The 21,288-nt window shown below is 41.0% G+C and overlaps 2 protein-coding genes and 2 long non-coding RNA genes across 4 annotated transcripts; all 4 read right to left on the bottom strand.

The window, feature by feature from the left end:
- Positions 1-987: 987 nt before the first annotated feature.
- LOC122136085 lies at positions 988-5,330 on the bottom strand. The gene is made up of 3 exons (XR_006153909.1): positions 5,211-5,330; positions 1,444-1,589; positions 988-1,341 (listed from the first exon to the last, which is right to left on the bottom strand). It is a non-coding gene; the product is annotated as an uncharacterized LOC122136085 (long non-coding RNA).
- Positions 5,331-6,280: 950 nt separating this feature from the next.
- Positions 6,281-13,411, bottom strand: LOC109070843 (mucin-5AC-like). Its single transcript, XM_042716042.1, has 8 exons — positions 13,386-13,411; positions 13,132-13,308; positions 12,686-12,894; positions 12,498-12,595; positions 12,183-12,412; positions 11,982-12,046; positions 7,523-7,668; positions 6,281-7,419 (listed from the first exon to the last, which is right to left on the bottom strand). Exons 1-8 carry the CDS (start codon positions 13,398-13,400, stop codon positions 6,281-6,283), a joined length of 2,079 nt encoding a protein of 692 aa, XP_042571976.1. The 5' UTR covers positions 13,401-13,411.
- A 115-nt stretch (positions 13,412-13,526) lies between these two features.
- Positions 13,527-18,261, bottom strand: LOC109060847. The gene is made up of 18 exons (XM_042716041.1): positions 18,180-18,261; positions 17,857-18,056; positions 17,590-17,690; positions 17,350-17,468; positions 17,089-17,256; positions 16,770-16,969; positions 16,501-16,601; positions 16,260-16,378; positions 15,999-16,166; positions 15,678-15,880; positions 15,415-15,515; positions 15,174-15,292; positions 14,915-15,082; positions 14,597-14,796; positions 14,335-14,435; positions 14,095-14,213; positions 13,835-14,002; positions 13,527-13,715 (listed from the first exon to the last, which is right to left on the bottom strand). The coding sequence occupies exons 1-18, from the start codon at positions 18,258-18,260 to the stop codon at positions 13,527-13,529; spliced, it is 2,625 nt and encodes an 874-aa protein (XP_042571975.1). The 5' UTR covers position 18,261.
- A 62-nt stretch (positions 18,262-18,323) lies between these two features.
- LOC122135947 lies at positions 18,324-18,728 on the bottom strand. The gene is made up of 3 exons (XR_006153799.1): positions 18,684-18,728; positions 18,443-18,561; positions 18,324-18,347 (listed from the first exon to the last, which is right to left on the bottom strand). It is a non-coding gene; the product is annotated as an uncharacterized LOC122135947 (long non-coding RNA).
- Between the last annotated feature and the right edge of the window lie 2,560 nt (positions 18,729-21,288).

Raw genomic sequence — 21,288 nt, 5'->3', positions numbered from 1 at the left:
ATTTAGATCTAGATTGAGTGCTGGAAACCCCGCTCTCAACCTAACCGCCATAACCTCAACGATTATGAACCTAGCTAAACTTAAAAGTCACAGACCCGGTGATTAGAAACCTAACTCTCACTTTTTAGGCCCAATGCTTAGACAAGCACAGCTCCTAGACCGGAGATGATCTCACACGATGTGGTATAGTCTGACAAGCGTGGGACCGTGCAACTTTCCTCAGTCTCCCTATTCCAAACCAGGCCTAGACAGGGGCTAGGGTTGGGGGGAGCTGTTGTACTTTTCCAAAACCTAACCTCTTTGGACTGATGGGCAATTAACTTAGTTGTTTCCTACAACCTTAACCAGAAATCGAGTCTGGTTTTCCATATGCTGCCCTAAATCCTACCTATCTGTAGTCATATCGGGCCAGATATTTTATTTTTTCCACCCTTGTGCCTAGGCCTGGAGTCTGCCTGGAGTCCCAGACAGGAGTTGATCAACAGCCAAAATGGTATAATCTAACATGCATGGGCCCGTGCATCTCTCCTCAGTCTCCCTATTCCAAAACCTGCCTAGACGGGGGCTAGGTTGGGGGATGCTGTTGTATTTTTTTTCCCAAAACATAACCTACCGAGCACAAGCAGGTTCAGACCTAAGGTTTGAACACATGGACGTTTCACTCCCCTAATCTTCAATATTACTCTTGTGCAATTATAATGATAATAATAAATAATAAGACAAATAATTTCAGCATTTATTGAAGCAAAGCATTCTTGGAAACAGAAACTATCTTGACAAACTGGTACTCATACAAATAAATTTATCTTAACTACACTTTTCTGAATAACAAAGGAATAGTGCACAAATAGTACAGATTACAATTAAATTCAACAAAATAAATTATATATAATATTTTTAAATCAAAACCATTGTATTGTATTTTGCTTGTTATTTACAAATATGCATTACATTTAAATTTCTTTAACATCCAAGAAAAGAAAAATACAAGAAGGGTTAGGCAAAATACAAGTTATGGTGTTATAGGTGTTGAAATTCCCAAGAAATGCCTGAAGAATAATAATTAAATGTATCAGGTAAATCACAATTTTCATTACATAAAACTAAGAGTAATGTATCACAAAAGCAGATAATAGAGTTGTCACAATATTAATTGTAGGTTTGAATGTGACACATGGAGTAAAGCTTTGCAGAATTACAGTGTTTCATTCCATAGTAGAAGCAGAAGCATGAACAGCATACTAGACAGAACCGGTGCAACAGCAGATGATGTTTGCATTATAGGAACACTTTGTGATGTCTGAGTGTGGCTGGTGGTTGAAGTTGTATATTGCTGTTCCACTGAAAGTATAGAAAAACAAGTACAAACCAGCTAATGAAGGAACAATTCCAGCAAATCATTAGCTACATTAAAAAACAGTTTGAGGAAATGAGGAAACTCACCAACAGTAATACTGGAAGGAATCACACCAAGGAACACTTTTGATTCAGCAATTGCTGTCTTTAGAGATTCTTCAATGCTTGTTGCATTTGGAAGCACAGTCTGGTTTTTAAAAATAAGTTCTGTATCCACACCCACTGACCCAGGCCTGGAAAAAAAATTTTTTTAACAACGTTAGACATCACAATACTTCAACTACTACAATAAAGGTGTAGGCTTGATTTTGATTACTCGTTTTGATTACTCGTTTGCTTATAGATTAAGGTATTACAAACCCGATTCCAAAAAAGTTGGGACACTGTAAAAATTGTGAATAAAAACAGAATGCAATGATGTGGAAATTTCAAATTTCAATATTTTATTCAGAATACAACATAGATGACATATCAAATGTTTAAACTGAGAAAATGTATCATTTTAAGGGAAAAATAAGTTGATTTTAAATTTCATGGCATCAAACACATCTCAAAAAAGTTGGGACAAGGCCAGGTTTACCACTGTGTGGCATCCCTTTTTTTTATAACAGTCTGCAAACGTCCGGGGACTGAGGAGACAAGTTGCTCAAGTTTAGGAATAGGAATGTTGTCCCATTCTTGTCTAATACAGGCTTCTAGTTGCTCAACTGTCTTAGGTCTTCTTTGTCGCATCTTCCTCTTTATAATGCACCAAATGTTTTCTATGGGTGAAAGATTTGTACTGCAGGCTGGCCATTTCATTACCCGGATCCTTCTTCTATGCAGCCATGATGTTGTAATTGATGCAGTGTGTGGTCTGGCATTGTCATGTTGTAAAATGCAAGGTCTTCCCTGAAAAGAGACGACGTCTGGATGGGAGCATATGTTGTTCTAGAACTTGGATACCTTTCAGCATTGATGGTGCCTTTCCAGATGTGTAAGCTGCCCATGCCACACGCACTCATGCAACCCCATACCATCAGAGATACAGGCTTCTGAACTGAGCGCTGCTAACAACTTGGGTTGTCCTTGTCCTCTGTAGTCCGGAAGACATGGCGTCCCAGTTTTCCAAAAAGAACTTCAAATTTTGATTTGTCTGACCACAGAACAGTTTTCCACTTTGCCACAGTCAATTTTAAATGAGCCTTGGCCCAGAGAAAATGCTTGCACTTCTGGATCATGTTTAGATATGGCTTCTTTTTTGACCTATAGAGTTTAGCTGGGCAATGGCGAATGGCACGGCGGATTGTGTTCACCGACAATGTTTTCTGGAAGTACTCTTGAGCCCATGTTGTGATTTCCATTACAGTAGCATTCCTGTATGTGATGCAGTGCCATCTAAGGGCCCGAAGATCAGTGGCATCCAGTATGGTTTTCCGGCGTTGACCCTTACGCACAGAGATTGTTCCAGATTCTCTGAATCTTTGGATGATATTATGCACAGTAGATGATGATAACTTTAAACTCTTTGCTATTTTTCTCTGAGAAACTCCTTTCTGATATTGCTCCACTATTTTTCGCCACAGCATTGGGGGAATTGGTGATCCTCTGCCCATCTTGACTTCTGAGAGACACTGCCACTCTGAGAGGCTCTTTTTATACCCAATCATGTTGCCAATTGACCTAATAAGTTGCAAATTGGTCCTCCAGCTTCTCCTTATATGTACATTTAACTTTTCCAGCCTCTTATTGCTACCTGTCCCAACTTTTTTGGAATGTGTAGCTCTCATGAAATCCAAAATGAGCCAATATTTAGCATGAGATTTCAAAATGTCTCATTTTCAACATTTGATATGTTATCTATAGTCTATTGTGAATAAAATATTAGTTTTTGAGATTTGTAAATTATTCCATTCCTTATTTACTCACAATTTGTACAGTGTCCCAACTGTTTATATATATATATATATATATATATATATATATATATATATAGATATATATATATATATATATATATATATATATATATATATAGATATGGTTTAATATAACCATACATTGACTACAATGTAATCAGTTATTAATGTTTTGTTGTTTCTTCATTGTTTTTGATTACAGCAGCTATTCTCCTGGTCACACACATACATACATATATACAAGGGCGTAGGTTTGTTTTTGATATTGGTGGAGACATAACAGCAGGGACCATCAGACCACCACAAACCCCACATCACCCAAATTTTCCCAAACCCCTAGTCATTTTTGCATTTAATAGGCCTTTTACCGCAGTTTCATGTCATCTAAAGTTTTTATTTGTAGCTCATGGTAGCCAACATATTCATAATTCATGAACAAAGGTTTTTTTTTTTTGTTATTATCTTTAACAGACAATAATTACACAATTTTGATTTTGTGAACAGACAGCATTACATCAGAGTGCTGAGCATCTTTGAACGTGCTGAACATCACTTTATTTTAAAATTAATCAAACTGGAACCAGAATAATTCTGTTAGAGAACTCTACTATTGCTTTAGTAATGAAACACTTTCACGTATATCTTTGCCACTCATGTATCCTTCCATATAATCATTATATTTAAAATTATATGTACAAATTATTGTAAATGTACATAATGACTTCATCCTAGGCTGGAGGATTGAGTATTGTGCATCTTTCAGCACAATGTTTGTCTTTCTGTCTAAAGGCTTTATGTAGAGCTAATATACAGTAGATCATGTTTTTTCTTTCCATTCTTTTTTGTCAAACACCGTACTTCAAACTCTGACACAACTTTGTTTATTCGTGAACTCTTAATATGAACTGTTTTGGACTGCTGTCTTGAATAAGGTGCAATGCGGTACTGCGTTTCTCATCCGGTGTGCAAGTTACTCCACCCATGACTTAAATGTGCATCCTTAAAAGACTGCAATTTTCTAACGTATTTACTTTAATTAATATGCAATGGTATGACATGTTTCAGATGGATCCAGAATTCCAAAAAATATATACAAATATGTATTGTTTGATCAAAATTGGTGCTAGGGACAATTTGGTAGTTGCTGGATATTTATAGGGACATGTACCTAGCGTCCCTACCTAATTCTACGCCCCTGCATATATTATATACAGTAAAACCCAAATTTATTCTGATGCCTTCTAAATTTCTCACATTAGCACCGTTTATTCACTATAGTTTAGAAAATGTTAATAAAATATGACAAGAGTTAAACTGTCAGAACAAAGTCATCTTGTCAGATAACTTTGATAGAAAGGTATGTAACAAAACATGGCCAGGTCTAAGTGTCAAATGTTTGGTCTCAATTTTTACAAATTTTACGGGTAGTATACTATATGAAGAAATTTTGGGTATAATATGTCACATGTCACAGTTTACTTTATTTTGCTATCCTCACATAAATTAACTATGGTGTCCTGCACCCACTAGTAAAAATATCAAAAAATTATACCTGGTGTCTGAATCACTTTTAGTTTAACTGTGTGTGTGTGTGTGTGTATATATATGTGTGGTCCAGCATGTCAGCAGCTGTTCAGCACACATTACACCCGCTAAGAATGCCTTACATCAGCAAGATCTTCTGGAATTTACTGCTGCCTCTAATTTCTATATAGTGGTTTAACATTAGATACATTTCATTCTGGTAAATCTAATGGCCAGTCTTTGGTCTCATTAATCTATTATTTCTTTCAGATCAAATAGTTTTGGCACAATCTCATCATGTTTATGTAAATTTAATTCTGTATATCAGAGCACTGCCTTTGTACTTTTGACTGAATTGAAATATATATATGAAATTCTCCTCACGAGTTAAATAAATGAATTAAGGAAGTTATAAAGGTTAGAGTTTGGTACCATAATCTTATCACATAGCATCTGAGGAAGCGGGTCCCATAAATTTCCCGGTAGATTCGATTGAGCTACAGAAACACAAAAAGAAACAAACTTAAACTAAACTCACAGATGTAGTGTGGACAGAATTAAGAAAAAGAAAGCTACTGTATAAAAATGACAATATATCTTAGAGCACCTCAGTAGTGATGTTTATGGCCAGAGTCTGGTATTCCATGGAAGCAGGGTTATTGTAAGCATCAATGTATTGCATCTGTAAACGGATCTGCAGAATAACAAATCCCTCGCCTGGCACTGCTGAACCTGTGGAGGCTTTAGTTGATAGATGAGTGGTTCGCACTGAAGATGTGGTTGAGGTGGTGACAACTTTAGAGTGTGTTGAGTTTGAAAACATTACAGAGGTGGTAATTTGATTACCAGCTGCACCTGATACAGACAATGTAGTGCCAGATGGACTTAAAAGAACAGTTGTGTTTGATACATCTGTACGATGTACACTGCTTGACATTCCAGCAGAAATAGTTGTGTTTGATAAAACAGTATGGACTCCATTGTTTGAATGGCCATCTGGAGCAGTTGTGATTGATGTATTGGTTGAAATTGTAGTAGTTGTATAAGGATTAGAAACGACTTTGCTTGACAAATTAGTAGAGACAGTGGTGTTTATCTTTTCAGGCAGAATAATTGTGCTTGATGGATAGGTTGTCACTGTAGAGGTGGAAGAGCCTGGCTGAACAGTTGTTTTTGAAAGATTAGTGGGAACTTTAGTAGTTGAGGGACCAATAGGAATAGTCATGCTTAATTGTTCAGTATGAACTGAGATACTTGAATGGTCATTAGGAACAGTTCTGTTTGACAAATCAGTAGGAACTATTGTGGTAAATAGACTGGGAAGAGCTGCACTGTTTGAAAGGCCTAGAGGAATAGATGTGATTGACTGATTAGGAGGTACTGCCGGGGGTGTGGTACTAATAGGAAAAGCAGTGCTTGATAAAGTATGATCTGCTGTGATTGAGGAAACATTTGTGACTGTTAAATCAGTAGGTACTTCACTGGTAAAGGGGCCAGGAGGATCAGCTGATTGATTGGTATAACTTTTTAGTGATGAAAGAGGCAGTGTGAACAGTTGTGATTGACAGTCCAATAGGAACTGCAGTGTTTGAGGTTCCAGTATGAACAGTTGTGCTTGGTTGATCCGTAGGGAACACATTGTTTGAAGAATAATTAGTAGTTGTGTTTGATAGACTGGCAGTTACTGCATTGTTTGAATGACCAGGGGAAACTGTTGAAACTGATGGACCAGAAGTGACTGCAGTGTCTGTAAAACCAGTAGGTGATATTGTGCTAGAGAGATCAGCAGGAACTACAGTTGTTGAGGTTTTGGTATTAACAGTTGTGCTTTGTCTATCAGTAGGAATTGCATTTTTTGAAATAGAATTAGGAAGAGTTGTTCTTGAAAAATGTGCAAGGAATTCAGTGGTTGACGTATCAGAAGGAACAACTAAGTGTGATTGATCAGTAGGAATTGCAGCAGTTGTGGAACCAACAGGAACAGATGCCTTTGATGAATCTGAAAGATCTGTAGTTGTGATGGGACTAGTAGAAGCAGTTGTGCTTGACAGATCAGTAGGAACTGCAGAGGTCATGGTTCCGGTATGAACAGTTGTGCTTGGTCGCTCAATATGAACTGTAGTACTTGATCCAACAGTTGGGCTTGTTTGATTAGTAAAAACTGCAGTGATTGAGGGATCAGTAAGAACAGTTGTGTTTGAATGATCAGTAGGATCCCCAGTGCTTGAATGGTCATAGGGAGCAGTGTGTGATAGATGAGCAGGATCTGCTGTGCTTAATGTTCCAAGAGGAGCAGTTATGCTTGACTTCTGAGTAGAAACTGCAGAGAGTATGGGAACATTAGGAGATGAAGTACTTGACAGATGAGTGTCATCTGTTGTGTTTAATGAACCATCTGTTACTGATGGACCAGTGGTGACAGAAGTGTCTGAAAGATCTGTAGGAACTATTATGGTTGAAGGATCAGGAATGACATTGAACGAAACATAATTAGGAGGAGCTGTGCTTGAAAGATCAGTAGGTGTGCTAGTAGGTACAACACTAGAAAGAACTGGTGCTGCAGCAGATGATGTTTGCTTAATCAGAACATTTTGTGATGACTGGGTTTGTCTGGTTGTCAAACTTGAGCCATCTTGATTCACTGAAACAACATGAAAATGAGTTTAAATCAGCCACTGCAAGAAAGATTACAGCAAAAACATTACCTACATTTAAAAACAGTTTTAGAGAAATGAGGAACTCACCAACAACGACACTGGAAGGAATAATGTCAAGAAACACTTTTGATTCAGCAATTGCTGACTTAAGATTGTCTTCAATGCTTTCTTTATTTGGAAGCACAGTGTCACTTTTAAAAATAAGTTGCATATCCACACCCACAGACCCAGGCCTAGAGAGAGAAAGATATTTGACATTATTTTGATACATGTAAAAGTTCCTAAATTACTATAATGAATGTTCAGGTTTGATTTTGCTTCTTACATTTTTAGATTTTGATATAAATTTGGACAGTAAAAGTATGTAACACATCACAGTTATTCAATATGCGCCCACCCTTAGCCACAAATGTAATTATGCATCTCCTTATCTTAAGTATAAGCAGTGATATTAAAAAATACAGAGCAGTGGCATAGAGGAGAGGATCTGAGTAGTCGATACCTCAGGAGTATGCAAAAATGGCAAGATAAGCAATATCAAACAAACTGCAGCATAAGAACAAAAAAATCTGCTCAACACCTCTCCCAAATCTGCCTGTTGAAACAATCCCAAAATTGTGAATACATTTTTCCAGTGGCCTTTGAATGGATAAAACTAGTTAAATAGCTTTAAATTCATTAAATGTGTGCATGTTTCAAGTACAACCCAGGCAAAAACAAGTGCATTTCCATTTTCACACACTAATTTTGTACATAATACACAAAAAATATTCTTTAGTATTAGTGCAATTTTGAGACACCATGAATATGAACTAAAATGTGCTTTAATAATACTATATCTGTAATAAAAAAAAATAGTTAGTTACCACTTGTAGTACACTTGAACCCATCTTTCAAACATTAGTGGGTTCAAATGTACTACAAGTGTTTAACTAATGTTTTTTTTTCAATTTCAGCAATCAATAAATAAGCAGTGCACATGATGCAGTGTAATAAAGAATATTACTTGTATTATTTGTAATGTGATTTCCCGTGGCAGCATTTTTTTCTGGGTTGATATGTTTTATTGTTTGTAGACAGCTGTAATTGTTGTTTGTGATAAATTACTATATTTTAATTTTAAGTTGACACCTTAAAACAAGGTACCATAAGCCTTAGGTTGCCACCTCAAAACAAGGGGCAACAGATGAAAATTAGCCTACTGGGCTAACTGGGACATTTACAATACCTGTTCACTGCTGATGAGAAGTGTCCCTATCAAAAACTAGCAACTTACAAAATTGCAAATTACATCTCAAGCAGACACAGGTTTGGCTCTAAGCTTCATGGTGTGCTCAGTGGCTACATATACATCCATTTGCTGGCTTCACACTTGATCAAATACACTTGATCAATGCTAATCTCAGTTTAGGAATGGCTATAAAGCTCACTTGCTACTAGCTTTTGTTAAATCAGATCATATTGCCATTTTCCTCATACCAGAATAAAAACAAAGGCCCGGATAAGAACCTCTGGAGAGGAGGGTGGTGAAATGCTGGTCCACCCAATCAGAATCTATGCTAAAGGGGGCTCGAGATGACATTGAGTGGAACGCATTCTGGGTGAGTTTAGCTGTCGTACATGACTGCATACATTGTGGGTCTCTCATTGGGGAACATAAGTGATTAGAAAACATTTTGCTATGCTCTCTGATGTGCAGCAAGAAATGCTAAAGTTTGGTAAAAGCAGGCTCTTCACTGGCTGAAAAGATGAATACTTTCTAAGCACAATCTGAAAAAAAAAAGGTATTTTTCTGTCTGTGATTTAAGCTCCTGCACTGATTAGCTTGATGGATGTAAAAGTTGTTTATATCCATCTTTAATAATTCCTGTGCTATATTTATGGCCCCCACCTGTTTTAAGAAATATGTTACCATCCCTGTGCCAAAGAACAATTAACACTTTTGCCTGTATGACTTTCACCCACACATCACTAGTTATGAAGGTCTTTCAGAGACTCCAAAAAACACCAATTGTACTTTCATCCATGTTACCATACACCCTTCTTTAGTTTGCATTAAAAACATGATCTTAATTTGCAATTATTTGTAGTGGTGGAAAGAGTATTAAGAAATTGTATTTAAGTAAAAGTATGGCTACTTAAGGAATAATTTACTTGAGTACAAGTAAAACTACTGAAAAATAATGTGACTCAAGTAAGAGTAGAAAAGTAGTTTGCTGAAAAACTGCTCAAGTTACTTTGTTACAAAGTACTTTAGTATTATTTTTTATTTTTACCCAAATTTAGATGATGTGACCATTATGGAGCAGGGTTAACCCTAACACACATGTATTGTTTCACAAGTGAGACTCATGAAATCCCTTATATGGACAAATGCATCAGATATCACTACAGCTGAATAACATACAGATAGAGATGATTTCACTGATGAAATGTGGAAGACAAGAAACACACAATTGCAATACAACGCTAATTGACAGCTTGTATCACAGTAAAGATTATTATAAAGAATATTTTCTGTCTCACTGTGATAAGAAACAACATGGAACCACAGAAGCTATCTGTTTCAAACAGGACAAATTTTATATAGTGATTGGAGCAAAACATGATATTAGTCTCATAAACTGTCAAGTTTGACGCTATGTTAAGCAAACATACTACCTATCCCTGTTGCCAGGAGTTGTTTTATAACTAATTTTGAAAAGTACATTCATGTATAAGATTATGTGGTTGTTTTTAAGAAGGGCAAAAGCAAAGAAGGGTAAGTGAGATGAGGGTTTAAAAGAAAAGAAAGGGTTTAAAACCTTTTTGTGCCAGTAAAAAATAACATGGTGTATGGGTAAGGTTTGGCATCGTTTGAATTTTTATGATTCTGATTCTTGTCAATTCTTAATTTTGATTCCAATAAGGTAATAATAATAATAATAATAATAATAATAATAAATTAATTAAAAAATTTAAAATCTTAGATGTCATTCACATTTATTCTAACTCTTATTGAAAAATATTTTATTGTTAGCTGAATACTATGATTAAAAATCAACAGGCTAAAGAACACTTATAACAAGGATGTGTGTGCCGCAGAGAAAACACAGAAATGGGGACAGAAATGTAAAAAAAAAAAAAAAAAAAAACTTTTTTTAATAACTTGAATTTTGTCTAATTGACAGGCTTTATTTTTCATTATGTATTTTAATTGGATAAGAAATCAAATACACTGCTGGATGATAAGCAATAATTTGTATTCTATTCTATTTTCCTAATGACAATTTTAGGATTGGTTTATACTAACACATAATAAGGCAGAATAGTTTATATGCTGCATTAAATGTTATTTCAGTTAGCACTGGATTATTCCTATATTATATTTATTACCTCAAAATGATTTGAAATTAATTTTTTTTAGCTACAGAAATAGTGGGATGTCTTTGTCCATAATAGGGATTTCCTGCATGTCACAAGTTATTACTTCTACTGGGGCATTTTGGACTTTCTGCGAGTATGAATGAAACATGCACTGCATGAGAGTGTTTAGCGCTCCGTAATCTTGTTTATACACCCATGTGCTCACACATCCAAAGCACGCACACAGAAAAAGTGACTTTTTATGCATCTGATTGACAGAAAAATCATAGTTGATCTATCAGCCAGATGCACATAAAAGGCATGCTCTCTTATTTCAATGTTGTTGTTAATATTGAGGTTATTTTAGTTTCGTACATTTAGTTTAACTACACTGTTAAAGAGTGTGATTTTTACCATTCAATTGAACTATGTGCATGTATTTTAGACACTTTCATTGTTATTGCTCCATGAAATAACTGCGACCTACTATCAACCGAGTGTAATATCGACGGTATGACCCATTTCAGGAGCTGAGAAAATTATGATTTAAAATCAGAGTATAGCTCAAATCATAGCATGGTGTGAACATCCGCCCCCACAGCTGAACTGGAAGTTTTGATTGGTTTTGCAACCAAATCAGACCTGTCTGTTATTGGCTGAAGTGCAGTGCCCATGCCTGTCAAATGCCGGCTTGCTCTTCTCCATTGGCGCCTTATTTGTCGGGAGTTTTTTTTTTTTTTTTGTACTTTGTACTTTTGGTAAAAAAATAAATGTAGCGAAGCTGAATACTTTAGTTTTATTCTACTCAAGTAAAAGTACTACAATTTAAGTATACTCAAGTAAAAAAAAAATTAACAGTACTTGTACTCAAGTACTGTAACAAAAATATTTGTAATTAGTTACATTCGACCTGTAATTATTTGCCTACAAAAAAAGAAAAACAAAAAAACAGTGAGTAGTGAAGAAAGCTAAAGCCTGAAACATCTGCTCACTGCTCTAATTTTTATTGTACTTAGCACTTTTTTTGCAGCATGCAGGAACAAATTAATAAATATTTTGATAGACCACTGTGTCCTGGTTATCTATTCAAAGTGTGAACACCACTCTCAGTAGGATTCTCAATATTTAATTTCTTGCTTTACACGCCTAAGGATAACTTTTTGAGTGAAACAATTTGATATAATATATGAAAGTCTTGTACCAGAATCCCATCAAGTAGCATCTGAGAAAGTGTGGCTCATACAATTTCCAGTAGAAGTGATTCAGCTAGAAGAAAATAAAAGAAACATTTATAAACTATAACATAAAAATACATCTCACTATCAACATAATTTGGGAAGAATTAGGGAAAACAACTATTTTACTATTACTAAAGCAATAGTGAAAATATCTCTTTGAATACCTCCATTGTGATGTTTCTGGATCGAGTCTGATACTCCAATGAAGCAGGATTACTGTAAGCATCAATATACTGTATATGCAAACGGATCTGCAGAATAACAAATACTTCGCCTGACACTGCTGGACCTGTGGAGGCCTTAGTTGGTAGCTGAGTGGTTGACATTGAAGATGTAGTTGCAGTAGTGACATATTTAGAGCCTATTGGTAAGGGAGTATTTTTCTGAGGACAACCTATGGCACATGTGGAAACAACTTATTGTTTAATAAACATTGAAAAAAATACAGCATTATTCAACTACAATAGGCTATCACAAACCTTTTGGTAGTGAAAGAATCAGAATTTCTTTGCTTGTCTTCAAGTCCTCTAGAAGTTCAGATGGTACAATAGCCAAAGCCTTTTCTAAGCCTTTTAATCTGGTTAAAATTACAAAAATACAAAATTATAAATAAAAATCTGCATGCTGAGTGAAACATTAATAATTAAAATTGAATCATATCACACACATTGCATCGTAAGAGTCACAGCTGAGGTTTGTGGGGATAACCACCAAATATGATGGATGAAAACTGGCCAGTAGTACAACAAGATTTATTTGAAACCACAACATATAGTCATTGGATTGGAAGAGAGGGAATCTGGGAGAAAGAGCCATCAAAGTTAGGTTCAGCATTGTGTCTCGGACAGCCGTGTTTTCAATTATTGTGATATTTCTCTGAAATTAGACAAAAGAAAAAAAATGAACAAAATATTTAATATCCTCTTTAAAAGCATGTATTATTTGTGTGATGCTTGTAAGTATTGCCTTCCCCTATGAAAGTGTCTACCTAAATAATTTTAAGTTTATTCGTAAAATAAATTTTAATGGCGTAAAGCAGAAAATGGAGTAAAGCAAAAAAAAAAAAAAAAAAAAACAAAAAAAAAAAAACATATATTAGGTAAAATTGCTCACATTTGTGGTGATGTAAGTAAAAGCTGTAAAGAACTGTTCAAGCTGCCCATCGTCTGGAGATATCAGAATAGAGGACAAAACCATCCTCATAAGCGTCTCATTATGAAGTACACCAATAGATGGATCAAAGATTAATTCTGCTTTCAGAGTTGCTGGGAGGGAATTTAGAACTGTCATCTAAAAGAAAGGAAAAAAACAGGTCAGAATAGTTGTCATCCACAGAGAGAAAAATAATTGAGGATAATCTTAATTACCAAATTGATTTTCATCTCCTTCAAATTAGTATCAGAGCCACAACCCTAGAGTGTGATGTATCTGGTAAGGAAAGCCTCCAGATGCCTCATGACGTAGATCTTCAACGACCCCTCACAGTCTTTTTGACAGTGAAGGGGGCGTTACAAGCGTTCGGCGTGTACGGTCGCTGTCTGGAGCATCTCTGCAGTCCAGCTGGGAAGGAGAGGCGTCAGTTTCACCGTGAACCAGGAAGCCCAGTCGCCGGTCACAAATTCGGCAAAATGAAGACTGATGATAGTGAAGGTTCGATTCATCATGATGTCCCTCACCACAGGACTGATGTCCAAATCCTGGAGGGAATGACACACAGAAAGCGAACGTCACAACTGGAATTGTGTCACGAATGCACTTTAAAATGGCCAACTCAGGTCCCAAAATATGGCTTGCCATCTTAGTCACGAGGACGTACCTGTGAGGTCTGGTGGAGGGCCACGAAGAACTCTTCCACATTCTGGAAAGAGTTGCCGTGCTCTAGGCGTTCAAAGACCATTTTTATCAGAGACGCGCTGTTCAGCGCTCCAGACTCTAGCGTCAGTTGAGCGACCTGAGAAGAGCTCAGAATGTCCAGCGCCTCAAACTTCAGGGGAGAAAAACAACAAAATCATTAGACGTAACATGGTTGGCCAAAACAGTCACGGGGACAAATGGGTATCACGGCGGTCCGCTTACGCTGCCAAAGCCTGCATTGATCTCACGCAGGTCGTTGTAATCCACATAGATGGAGAATTTGCCAAAGCTCTCCTCCAGCCAAGCACTGAGGCTGCTTGTGTCGGACCCACAAGGTGAGCCTGCAACGATGATGCACGGGAAACACTCATTAGGAGACGCAGACATTCATAAAGCCAGGGCACCACAGGCCTTTTCTCTTAGGCACACGACACAAAAAAGCACCACCTTCACTGGACCTACCCGAGGCGTGTCTCTGCTTCAGGTAGCCCAACAGGACTGGGGCCAGCTCCTGCCGTCTCAGCAAAGTCATCTGGTCAAAGACGCTGCTCAGAGCCACAACCCTAGAGTGCAAGGTCACAACAAAAGGTAAGGACGATGCCTCATTAACGTAGATCTTCACCACCCTTTAGAGACTACTTGAGAAACGACCTCACAGTCTTTTTGACAGTGTAACTAGAGGGGGCGTTACAGAGCGGTCACAAAGCTAGGGAGCGCTACGTACATGATGTGGTATCCGTTGCAGTCGGTGTGTACGGTCGCTGTCTGGAGCATCTCTGCAGTCCAGCTGGGAAGGAGAGGCGTCAGTTTCACCGTGAACCAGGAAGCCCAGTCGCCGGTCACAAATTCGGCAAAATGAAGACTGATGATAGTGAAGGTTCGATTCATCATGATGTCCCTCACCACAGGACTGATGTCCAAATCCTGGAGGGAATGACACACAGAAAGCGAACGTCACAACTGGAATTGTGTCACGAATGCACTTTAAAATGGCCAACTCAGGCCCAAAATATGGCTTGCCATCTTAGTCACGAGGACGTACCTGTGAGGTCTGGTGGAGGGCCACGAAGAACTCTTCCACATTCTGGAAAGAGTTGCCGTGCTCTAGGCGTTCAAAGACCATGTTTATCAGAGACGCGCTGTTCAGCGCTCCAGACTCTAGCGTCAGTTGAGCGACCTGAGAAGAGCTCAGAATGTCCAGCGCCTCAAACTTCAGGGGAGAAAACAACAAAATCATTAGACGTAACATGGTTGGCCAAAACAGTCACGGGAACAAATGGGTATCACGGCGGTCCGCTTACGCTGCCAAAGCCTGCATTGATCTCACGCAGGTCGTTGTAATCCACATAGATGGAGAATTTGCCAAAGCTCTCCTCCAGCCAAGCACTGAGGCTGCTTGTGTCGGACCCACAAGGTGAGCCTGCAACGATGATGCACGGGAAACACTCATTAGGAGACGCAGACATTCATAAAGCCAGGGCACCACAGGCCTTTTCTCTTAGGCACACGACACACAAAAAGCACCACCTTCACTGGACCTACCCGAGGCGTGTCTCTGCTTCAGGTAGCCCAACAGGACTGGGGCCAGCTCCTGCCGTCTCAGCAAAGTCATCTGGTCAAAGACGCTGCTCAGAGCCACAACCCTAGAGTGCAAAGGTCACAACAAAAGGTAAGGACGATGCCTCATTAACGTAGATCTTCACCACCCTTTAGAGACTACTTGAGAAACGACCTCACAGTCTTTTTGACAGTGTAACTAGAGGGGGCGTTACAGAGCGGTCACAAAGCTAGGGAGCGCTACGTACATGATGTGGTATCCGTTGCAGTCGGTGTGTACGGTCGTTACTGTGTGGAGCATCTCTGCAGTCAAGCTGGGAAGGAGAGGCGTCAGTTTCACCGTGAACCAGGAAGCCCAGTCGCCGGTCACAAATTCGGCAAAATGAAGACTGATGATAGTGAAGGTTCGATTCATCATGATGTCCCTCACCACAGGACTGATGTCCAAATCCTGGAGGGAATGACACACAGAAAGCGACCGTCACAACTGGAATTGTGTCACGAATGCACTTTAAAATGGCCAACTCAGGCCCAAAATATGGCTTGCCATCTTAGTCACGAGGACGTACCTGTGAGGTCTGGTGGAGGGCCACGAAGAACTCTTCCACATTCTGGAAAGAGTTGCCGTGCTCTAGCCGTTCAAAGACCATGTTTATCAGAGACGCGCTGTTCAGCGCTCCAGACTCTAGCGTCAGTTGAGCGACCTGAGAAGAGCTCAGAATGTCCAGCGCCTCAAACTTCAGGGGAGAAAACAACAAAATCATTAGACGTAACATGGTTGGCCAAAACAGTCACGGGGAAACAAATGGGTATCACGGCGGTCCGCTTACGCTGCCAAAGCCTGCATTGATCTCACGCAGGTCGTTGTAATCCACATAGATGGAGAATTTGCCAAAGCTCTCCTCCAGCCAAGCACTGAGGCTGCTTGTGTCGGACCCACAAGGTGAGCCTGCAACGATGATGCACGGGAAACACTCATTAGGAGACGCAGACATTCATAAAGCCAGGGCACCACAGGCCTTTTCTCTTAGGCACACGACACAAAAAAAGCACCACCTTCACTGGACCTACCCGAGGCGTGTCTCTGCTTCAGGTAGCCCAACAGGACTGGGGCCAGCTCCTGCCGTCTCAGCAAAGTCATCTGGTCAAAGACGCTGCTCAGAGCCACAACCCTAGAGTGCAAAGATCACAACAAAAGGTAAGGACGATGCCTCATTAACGTAGATCTTCACCACCCTTTAGAGACTACTTGAGAAACGACCTCACAGTCTTTTTGACAGGTGTAACTAGAGGGGGCGTTACAGTGCTGTCTTACAGAGAAGCTAGGGAGCGCTACGTACATGATGTGGTATCCGTTGCAGTCGGTGTGTACGGTCGCTGTCTGGAGCATCTCTGCAGTCAAGCTGGGAAGGAGAGGCGTCAGTTTCACCGTGAACCAGGAAGCCCAGTCGCCGGTCACAAATTCGGCAAAATGAAGACTGATGATAGTGAAGGTTCGATTCATCATGATGTCCCTCACCACAGGACTGATGTCCAAATCCTGGAGGGAATGACACACAAAAAAGCGAACGTCACTTTTGAAATTGTGTCACGAATGCACTTTAAAATGGCCATCTCAGGCCCAAAATATGGCTTGCCATCTTAGTCACGAGGACGTACCTGTGAGGTCTGGTGGAGGGCCACGAAGAACTCTTCCACATTCTGGAAAGAGTTGCCGTGCTCTAGCCGTTCAAAGACCATGTTTATCAGAGACGCGCTGTTCAGCGCTCCAGACTCTAGCGTCAGTTGAGCGACCTGAGAAGAGCTCAGAATGTCCAGCGCCTCAAACTTCAAAGAGAAAACAACAAAATCATTAGACGTAACATGGTTGGCCAAAACAGTCACGGGAACAAATGGTTTAGCGCACGGCGGTCCGCTTACGCTGCCAAAGCCTGCATTGATCTCACGCAGGTCGTTGTAATCCACATAGATGGAGAATTTGCCAAAGCTCTCCTCCAGCCAAGCACTGAGGCTGCTTGTGTCGGACCCACAAGGTGAGCCTGCAACGATGATGCACGGGAAACACTCATTAGGAGACGCAGACATTCATAAAGCCAGGGCACCACAGGCCTTTTCTCTTAGGCACACGACACAAAAAAGCACCACCTTCACTGGACCTACCCGAGGCGTGTCTCTGCTTCAGGTAGCCCAACAGGACTGGGGCCAGCTCCTGCCGTCTCAGCAAAGTCATCTGGTCAAAGACGCTGCTCAGAGCCACAACCCTAGAGTGCAAAGGTCACAACAAAAGGTAAGGACGATGCCTCATTAACGTAGATCTTCACCACCCTTTAGAGAAACATTACTTGAGAAACGACCTCACAGTCTTTTTGACAGTGTAACTAGAGGGGGCGTTACAGAGCTGTCACAAATTTAGGGAGCGCTACGTACATGATGTGGTATCCGTTGCAGTCGGTGTGTACGGTCGCTGTGTGGAGCATCTCTGCAGTCAAGCTGGGGAGGAGAGGCGTCAGTTTCACCGTGAACCAGGAAGCCCAGTCGCCGGTCACAAATTCGGCAAAATGAAGACTGATGATAGTGAAGGTTCGATTCATCATGATGTCCCTCACCACAGGACTGATGTCCAAATCCTGGAGGAAAACACACATAAAAAGCGAACGTCACAACTAAAATTGTGTCAAAACTATGGTTTGAAATAAAATGGCCAACTCAGGCCCAAAATATGGCTTGCCATCTTAGTCACGAGGACGTACCTGTGAGGTCTGGTGGAGGGCCACGAAGAACTCTTCCACATTCTGGAAAGAGTTGCCGTGCTCTAGGCGTTCAAAGACCATTTTTATCAGGTGTGCGCTGTTCAGCGCTCCAGACTCTAGCGTCAGTTGGGCAACCTGAGAAGAGCTCAGAATGTCCAGCGCCTCAAACTTCAAAAGAGAAAACAACAACAAATCATTAGACGTAACATGGTTGCCCAAAACAGTCATGGGAGCAAATGGTTTATCACGGCGGGGCTCCTTACGCTGCCAAAGCCTGCATTGATCTCACGCAGGTCGTTGTAATCCACATAGATGGAGAATTTGCCAAAGCTCTCCTCCAGCCAAGCACTGAGGCTGCTTGTGTCGGACCCACAAGGTGAGCCTGCAACGATGATGCACGGGAAACACTCATTAGGAGACGCAGACATTCATAAAGCCAGGGCACCACAGGCCTTTTCTCTTAGGGCACACGACACAAAAAAGCACCCCCTTCACTGGACCTACCCGAGGCGTGTCTCTGCTTCATGTAGCCCAACAGGACTGGGGCCAAGCTCCTGCCGTCTAAGCAAAGTCTTCTGGTCAAAGACGCTGCTCAGAGCCACAACCCTATAGTGGACAGATCAAAACAAAAGGTAAGGATGATGCCTCTTTAACGTAGATCTCTCACACCCTTTAGAGACTACTGTAGAAACGACCTCACAGTCTTTTTTGAGAGTGTAACTAGAGGGGGCGTTACAGACCGGTCACAAAGCTAGGGAGTGCTACGTACATGATGTGGTATGCGTTGCAGTCTGTGTTTACGGTTACTGTGTGGAGCATCTCTGCAGTCAAGCTGGGGAGGAGAGGCGTCAGTTTCACCGTGAACCAGGAAAGCCAGTCGCCGGTCACAAATTCGGCAAAATGAAGACTGATGATAGTGAAGGTTCGATTCATCATGATGTCCCTCACCACAGGACTGATGTCCAAATCCTGGAGGGAATGACACACAGAAATAAACGTCACAACTTTAATTGTAAAATCATGAATGCAAAACTATAAAATGGGATTTCTCAGCGCCCAAAAGAACATTTGCCATCTTAGTCATGAGGACGTACCTGTGAGGTCTGGTGGAGGGCCACCAAGAACTCTTCCACATCCTGGAAAGAGTTGCCGCCCTCTAGACGTTCAAAGACCATTTTTATCAGAGACGCGTTGTTCAGCGCTCCAGAGTGTAGTGTCAGCTGAGCGACCTGAGAAGAGCTCAGAAGGTCCAAGCCTCAAACTGCAGGGGAGAAAACAACAAAATCATTTAGACAAATGACATGGTTGCCAAAACACAGTCATGGGAGCAAATTGTTTATCGCGGCGGGGCGCTTACGCTGCCAAAGCCTGCATTGATCTCACGGAGGTCGTTGTAATCCACATAGATGGAGAATTTGCCAAAGCTCTCCTCCAACCAAGCACTGAGGCTGCTTGTGTCGGACCCACAAGGTGAGCCTGCAACGATGATGCACGGGAAACACTCATTAGGAGACGCAGACATTCATAAAGCCAGGGCACCACAGGCCTTTTCTCTTAGGCACACGACACAAAAAAGCACCACCTTCACTGGACCTACCCGAGGCGTGTCTCTGCTTCAGGTAGCCCAACAGGACTGGGGCAAGCTCCTGCTGTCTCAGCGAAGCCATCTGGTCAAAGACGCTGCTCAGAGCCACAACGCTATAGTGGACAGATCAAAAGAAAAGGTAAGGACGACGCCTCTTTAGCGCGATCTTCACCACACTTTCACTAAACATTCTTGAGAAATGTCCTCTCCTTCTCTCAGAGAGTGCTACTAGAGACACGTGTTGCAGTGCTGTCACAAAGCTGGGGAGAGCTACGTACATGATGTGGTATGCGTTGCAGTCTGTGTGTGATGTCGCTGTGTGGAGCATCTCTGCAGTCAAGCTGGGGAGGAGAGGAACCAGTTTCACCGTGAACCAGGAAAGCCAGCGGCTCAGGAAGTCGGCAAAGTGAAGACTGATGATGGTGAAGGTTCGATTCATCATGATGTCCCTCACCACAGGACTGATGTCCAAATCCTAGAGGAAATGACACAAAGAAAAAATCCATTTTTACTTTTAAAATCATGTCAAAAATGTTTAAAATGGGATTTCTTCCTGTGCCCAAAATAACATTTGCCATCTTAGTGATGAGGACACACCTGTGAGGTCTGGGGAGAAGAGCCTCCCAAGAACTCTTCGATATCCTGGAAAGAGTTGCCGCCCTCTAGACGGTCAAAGACCATTTCTATCAGGTGTGCGTTGTTCAGCGCTCCAGAGTGTAGTGTCAGCTGAGCAACTTGAGAAGCGCTCAGAAGGTCCAAAGACTCAAACTGCAAAGAGAGAAAACACCACCATTTTAACAAATGACATGGTTGCCCTCCACAGTCATGGGAGCAATTGTTTAGCGCGGCGGGGCTCCTTACGCTGTCGAAGCCGGCATTGATCTCACGGAGGTCGTTGTAATCCACATAGATGGAGAATTTGCCAAAGCTCTCCTCAAACCAAGCACTGAGGCTGCTTGTGTCGGACCCACAAGGTGAGCCTGCAACGATGATGCACGGGAAACACTCATTAGGGGACGCAGACATTCATAAAGCCAGGGCACCACAGGCCTTTTCTCTTAGGCACACGACACAAAAAAGCACCACCTTCACTGGACCTACCCGAGGCGTGTCTCTGCTTCAGGTAGCCCAACAGGACTGGGGCGAGCTCCTGCTGTCTCAGCGAAGTCATCTGGTCAAAGACGCTGCTCAGAGCCACAACGCTATAGTGGACAGATCAAAAGAAAAGGGTAAGGATGACGCCTCTTTAGCGCGGCTTCTCCACACTCACTAAACATTCTGTAGAAATGTCCTCTCCTTCTCTCAGAGAGTGCTATAAAGACACGTGTTGCAGTGCTGTCTGGCATTTGGGGAGAGCTACGTACATGACGTGGTATGCGTTGCAGTCTGTGTTTGATGTTACTGTGTGGAGCATCTCTGCAGTCAAGCTGGGGAGGAGAGGAACCAGTTTCACCGTGAACCAGGAAAGCCAGTCGTGGCTCAGGAAGTCGGCAAAGTGAAGACTGATGATGGTGAAGGTTCGAT

This window comes from Cyprinus carpio, chromosome B1 (genome assembly GCF_018340385.1).
Source record: "Cyprinus carpio isolate SPL01 chromosome B1, ASM1834038v1, whole genome shotgun sequence".
Classification (NCBI taxonomy): Eukaryota; Metazoa; Chordata; class Actinopteri; order Cypriniformes; family Cyprinidae; genus Cyprinus; species Cyprinus carpio.
The sequence above is the reverse complement of the archived record's forward strand: the minus strand, read 5'-3'. Positions and strand labels throughout refer to the sequence as shown.

Bases quoted from the DNA above. Each gene is read 5' to 3' on its own strand.
- LOC109070843 (XM_042716042.1), bottom strand. The intron at 7,669-11,981 runs GTACAAGACTTT...TTCTCTCTCTAG, and splicing joins TGCTACTTGATGGGATTCTG to GCCTGGGTCTGTGGGTGTGG. The intron at 7,420-7,522 runs GTGAGTTCCTCA...ATGTTGTTTCAG, and splicing joins TCCTTCCAGTGTCGTTGTTG to TGAATCAAGATGGCTCAAGT.
- LOC109060847 (XM_042716041.1), bottom strand. From the start codon at position 18,260: ATGGTCTTTGAACGCCTAGAGCACGGCAACTCTTTCCAGAATGTGGAA. The intron at 17,257-17,349 runs GTAAGCGGACCG...TTCTCTTTGAAG, and splicing joins TCAATGCAGGCTTTGGCAGC to TTTGAGGCGCTGGACATTCT. The intron at 16,379-16,500 runs GTAGGTCCAGTG...TCATCGTTGCAG, and splicing joins GAAGCAGAGACACGCCTCGG to GCTCACCTTGTGGGTCCGAC.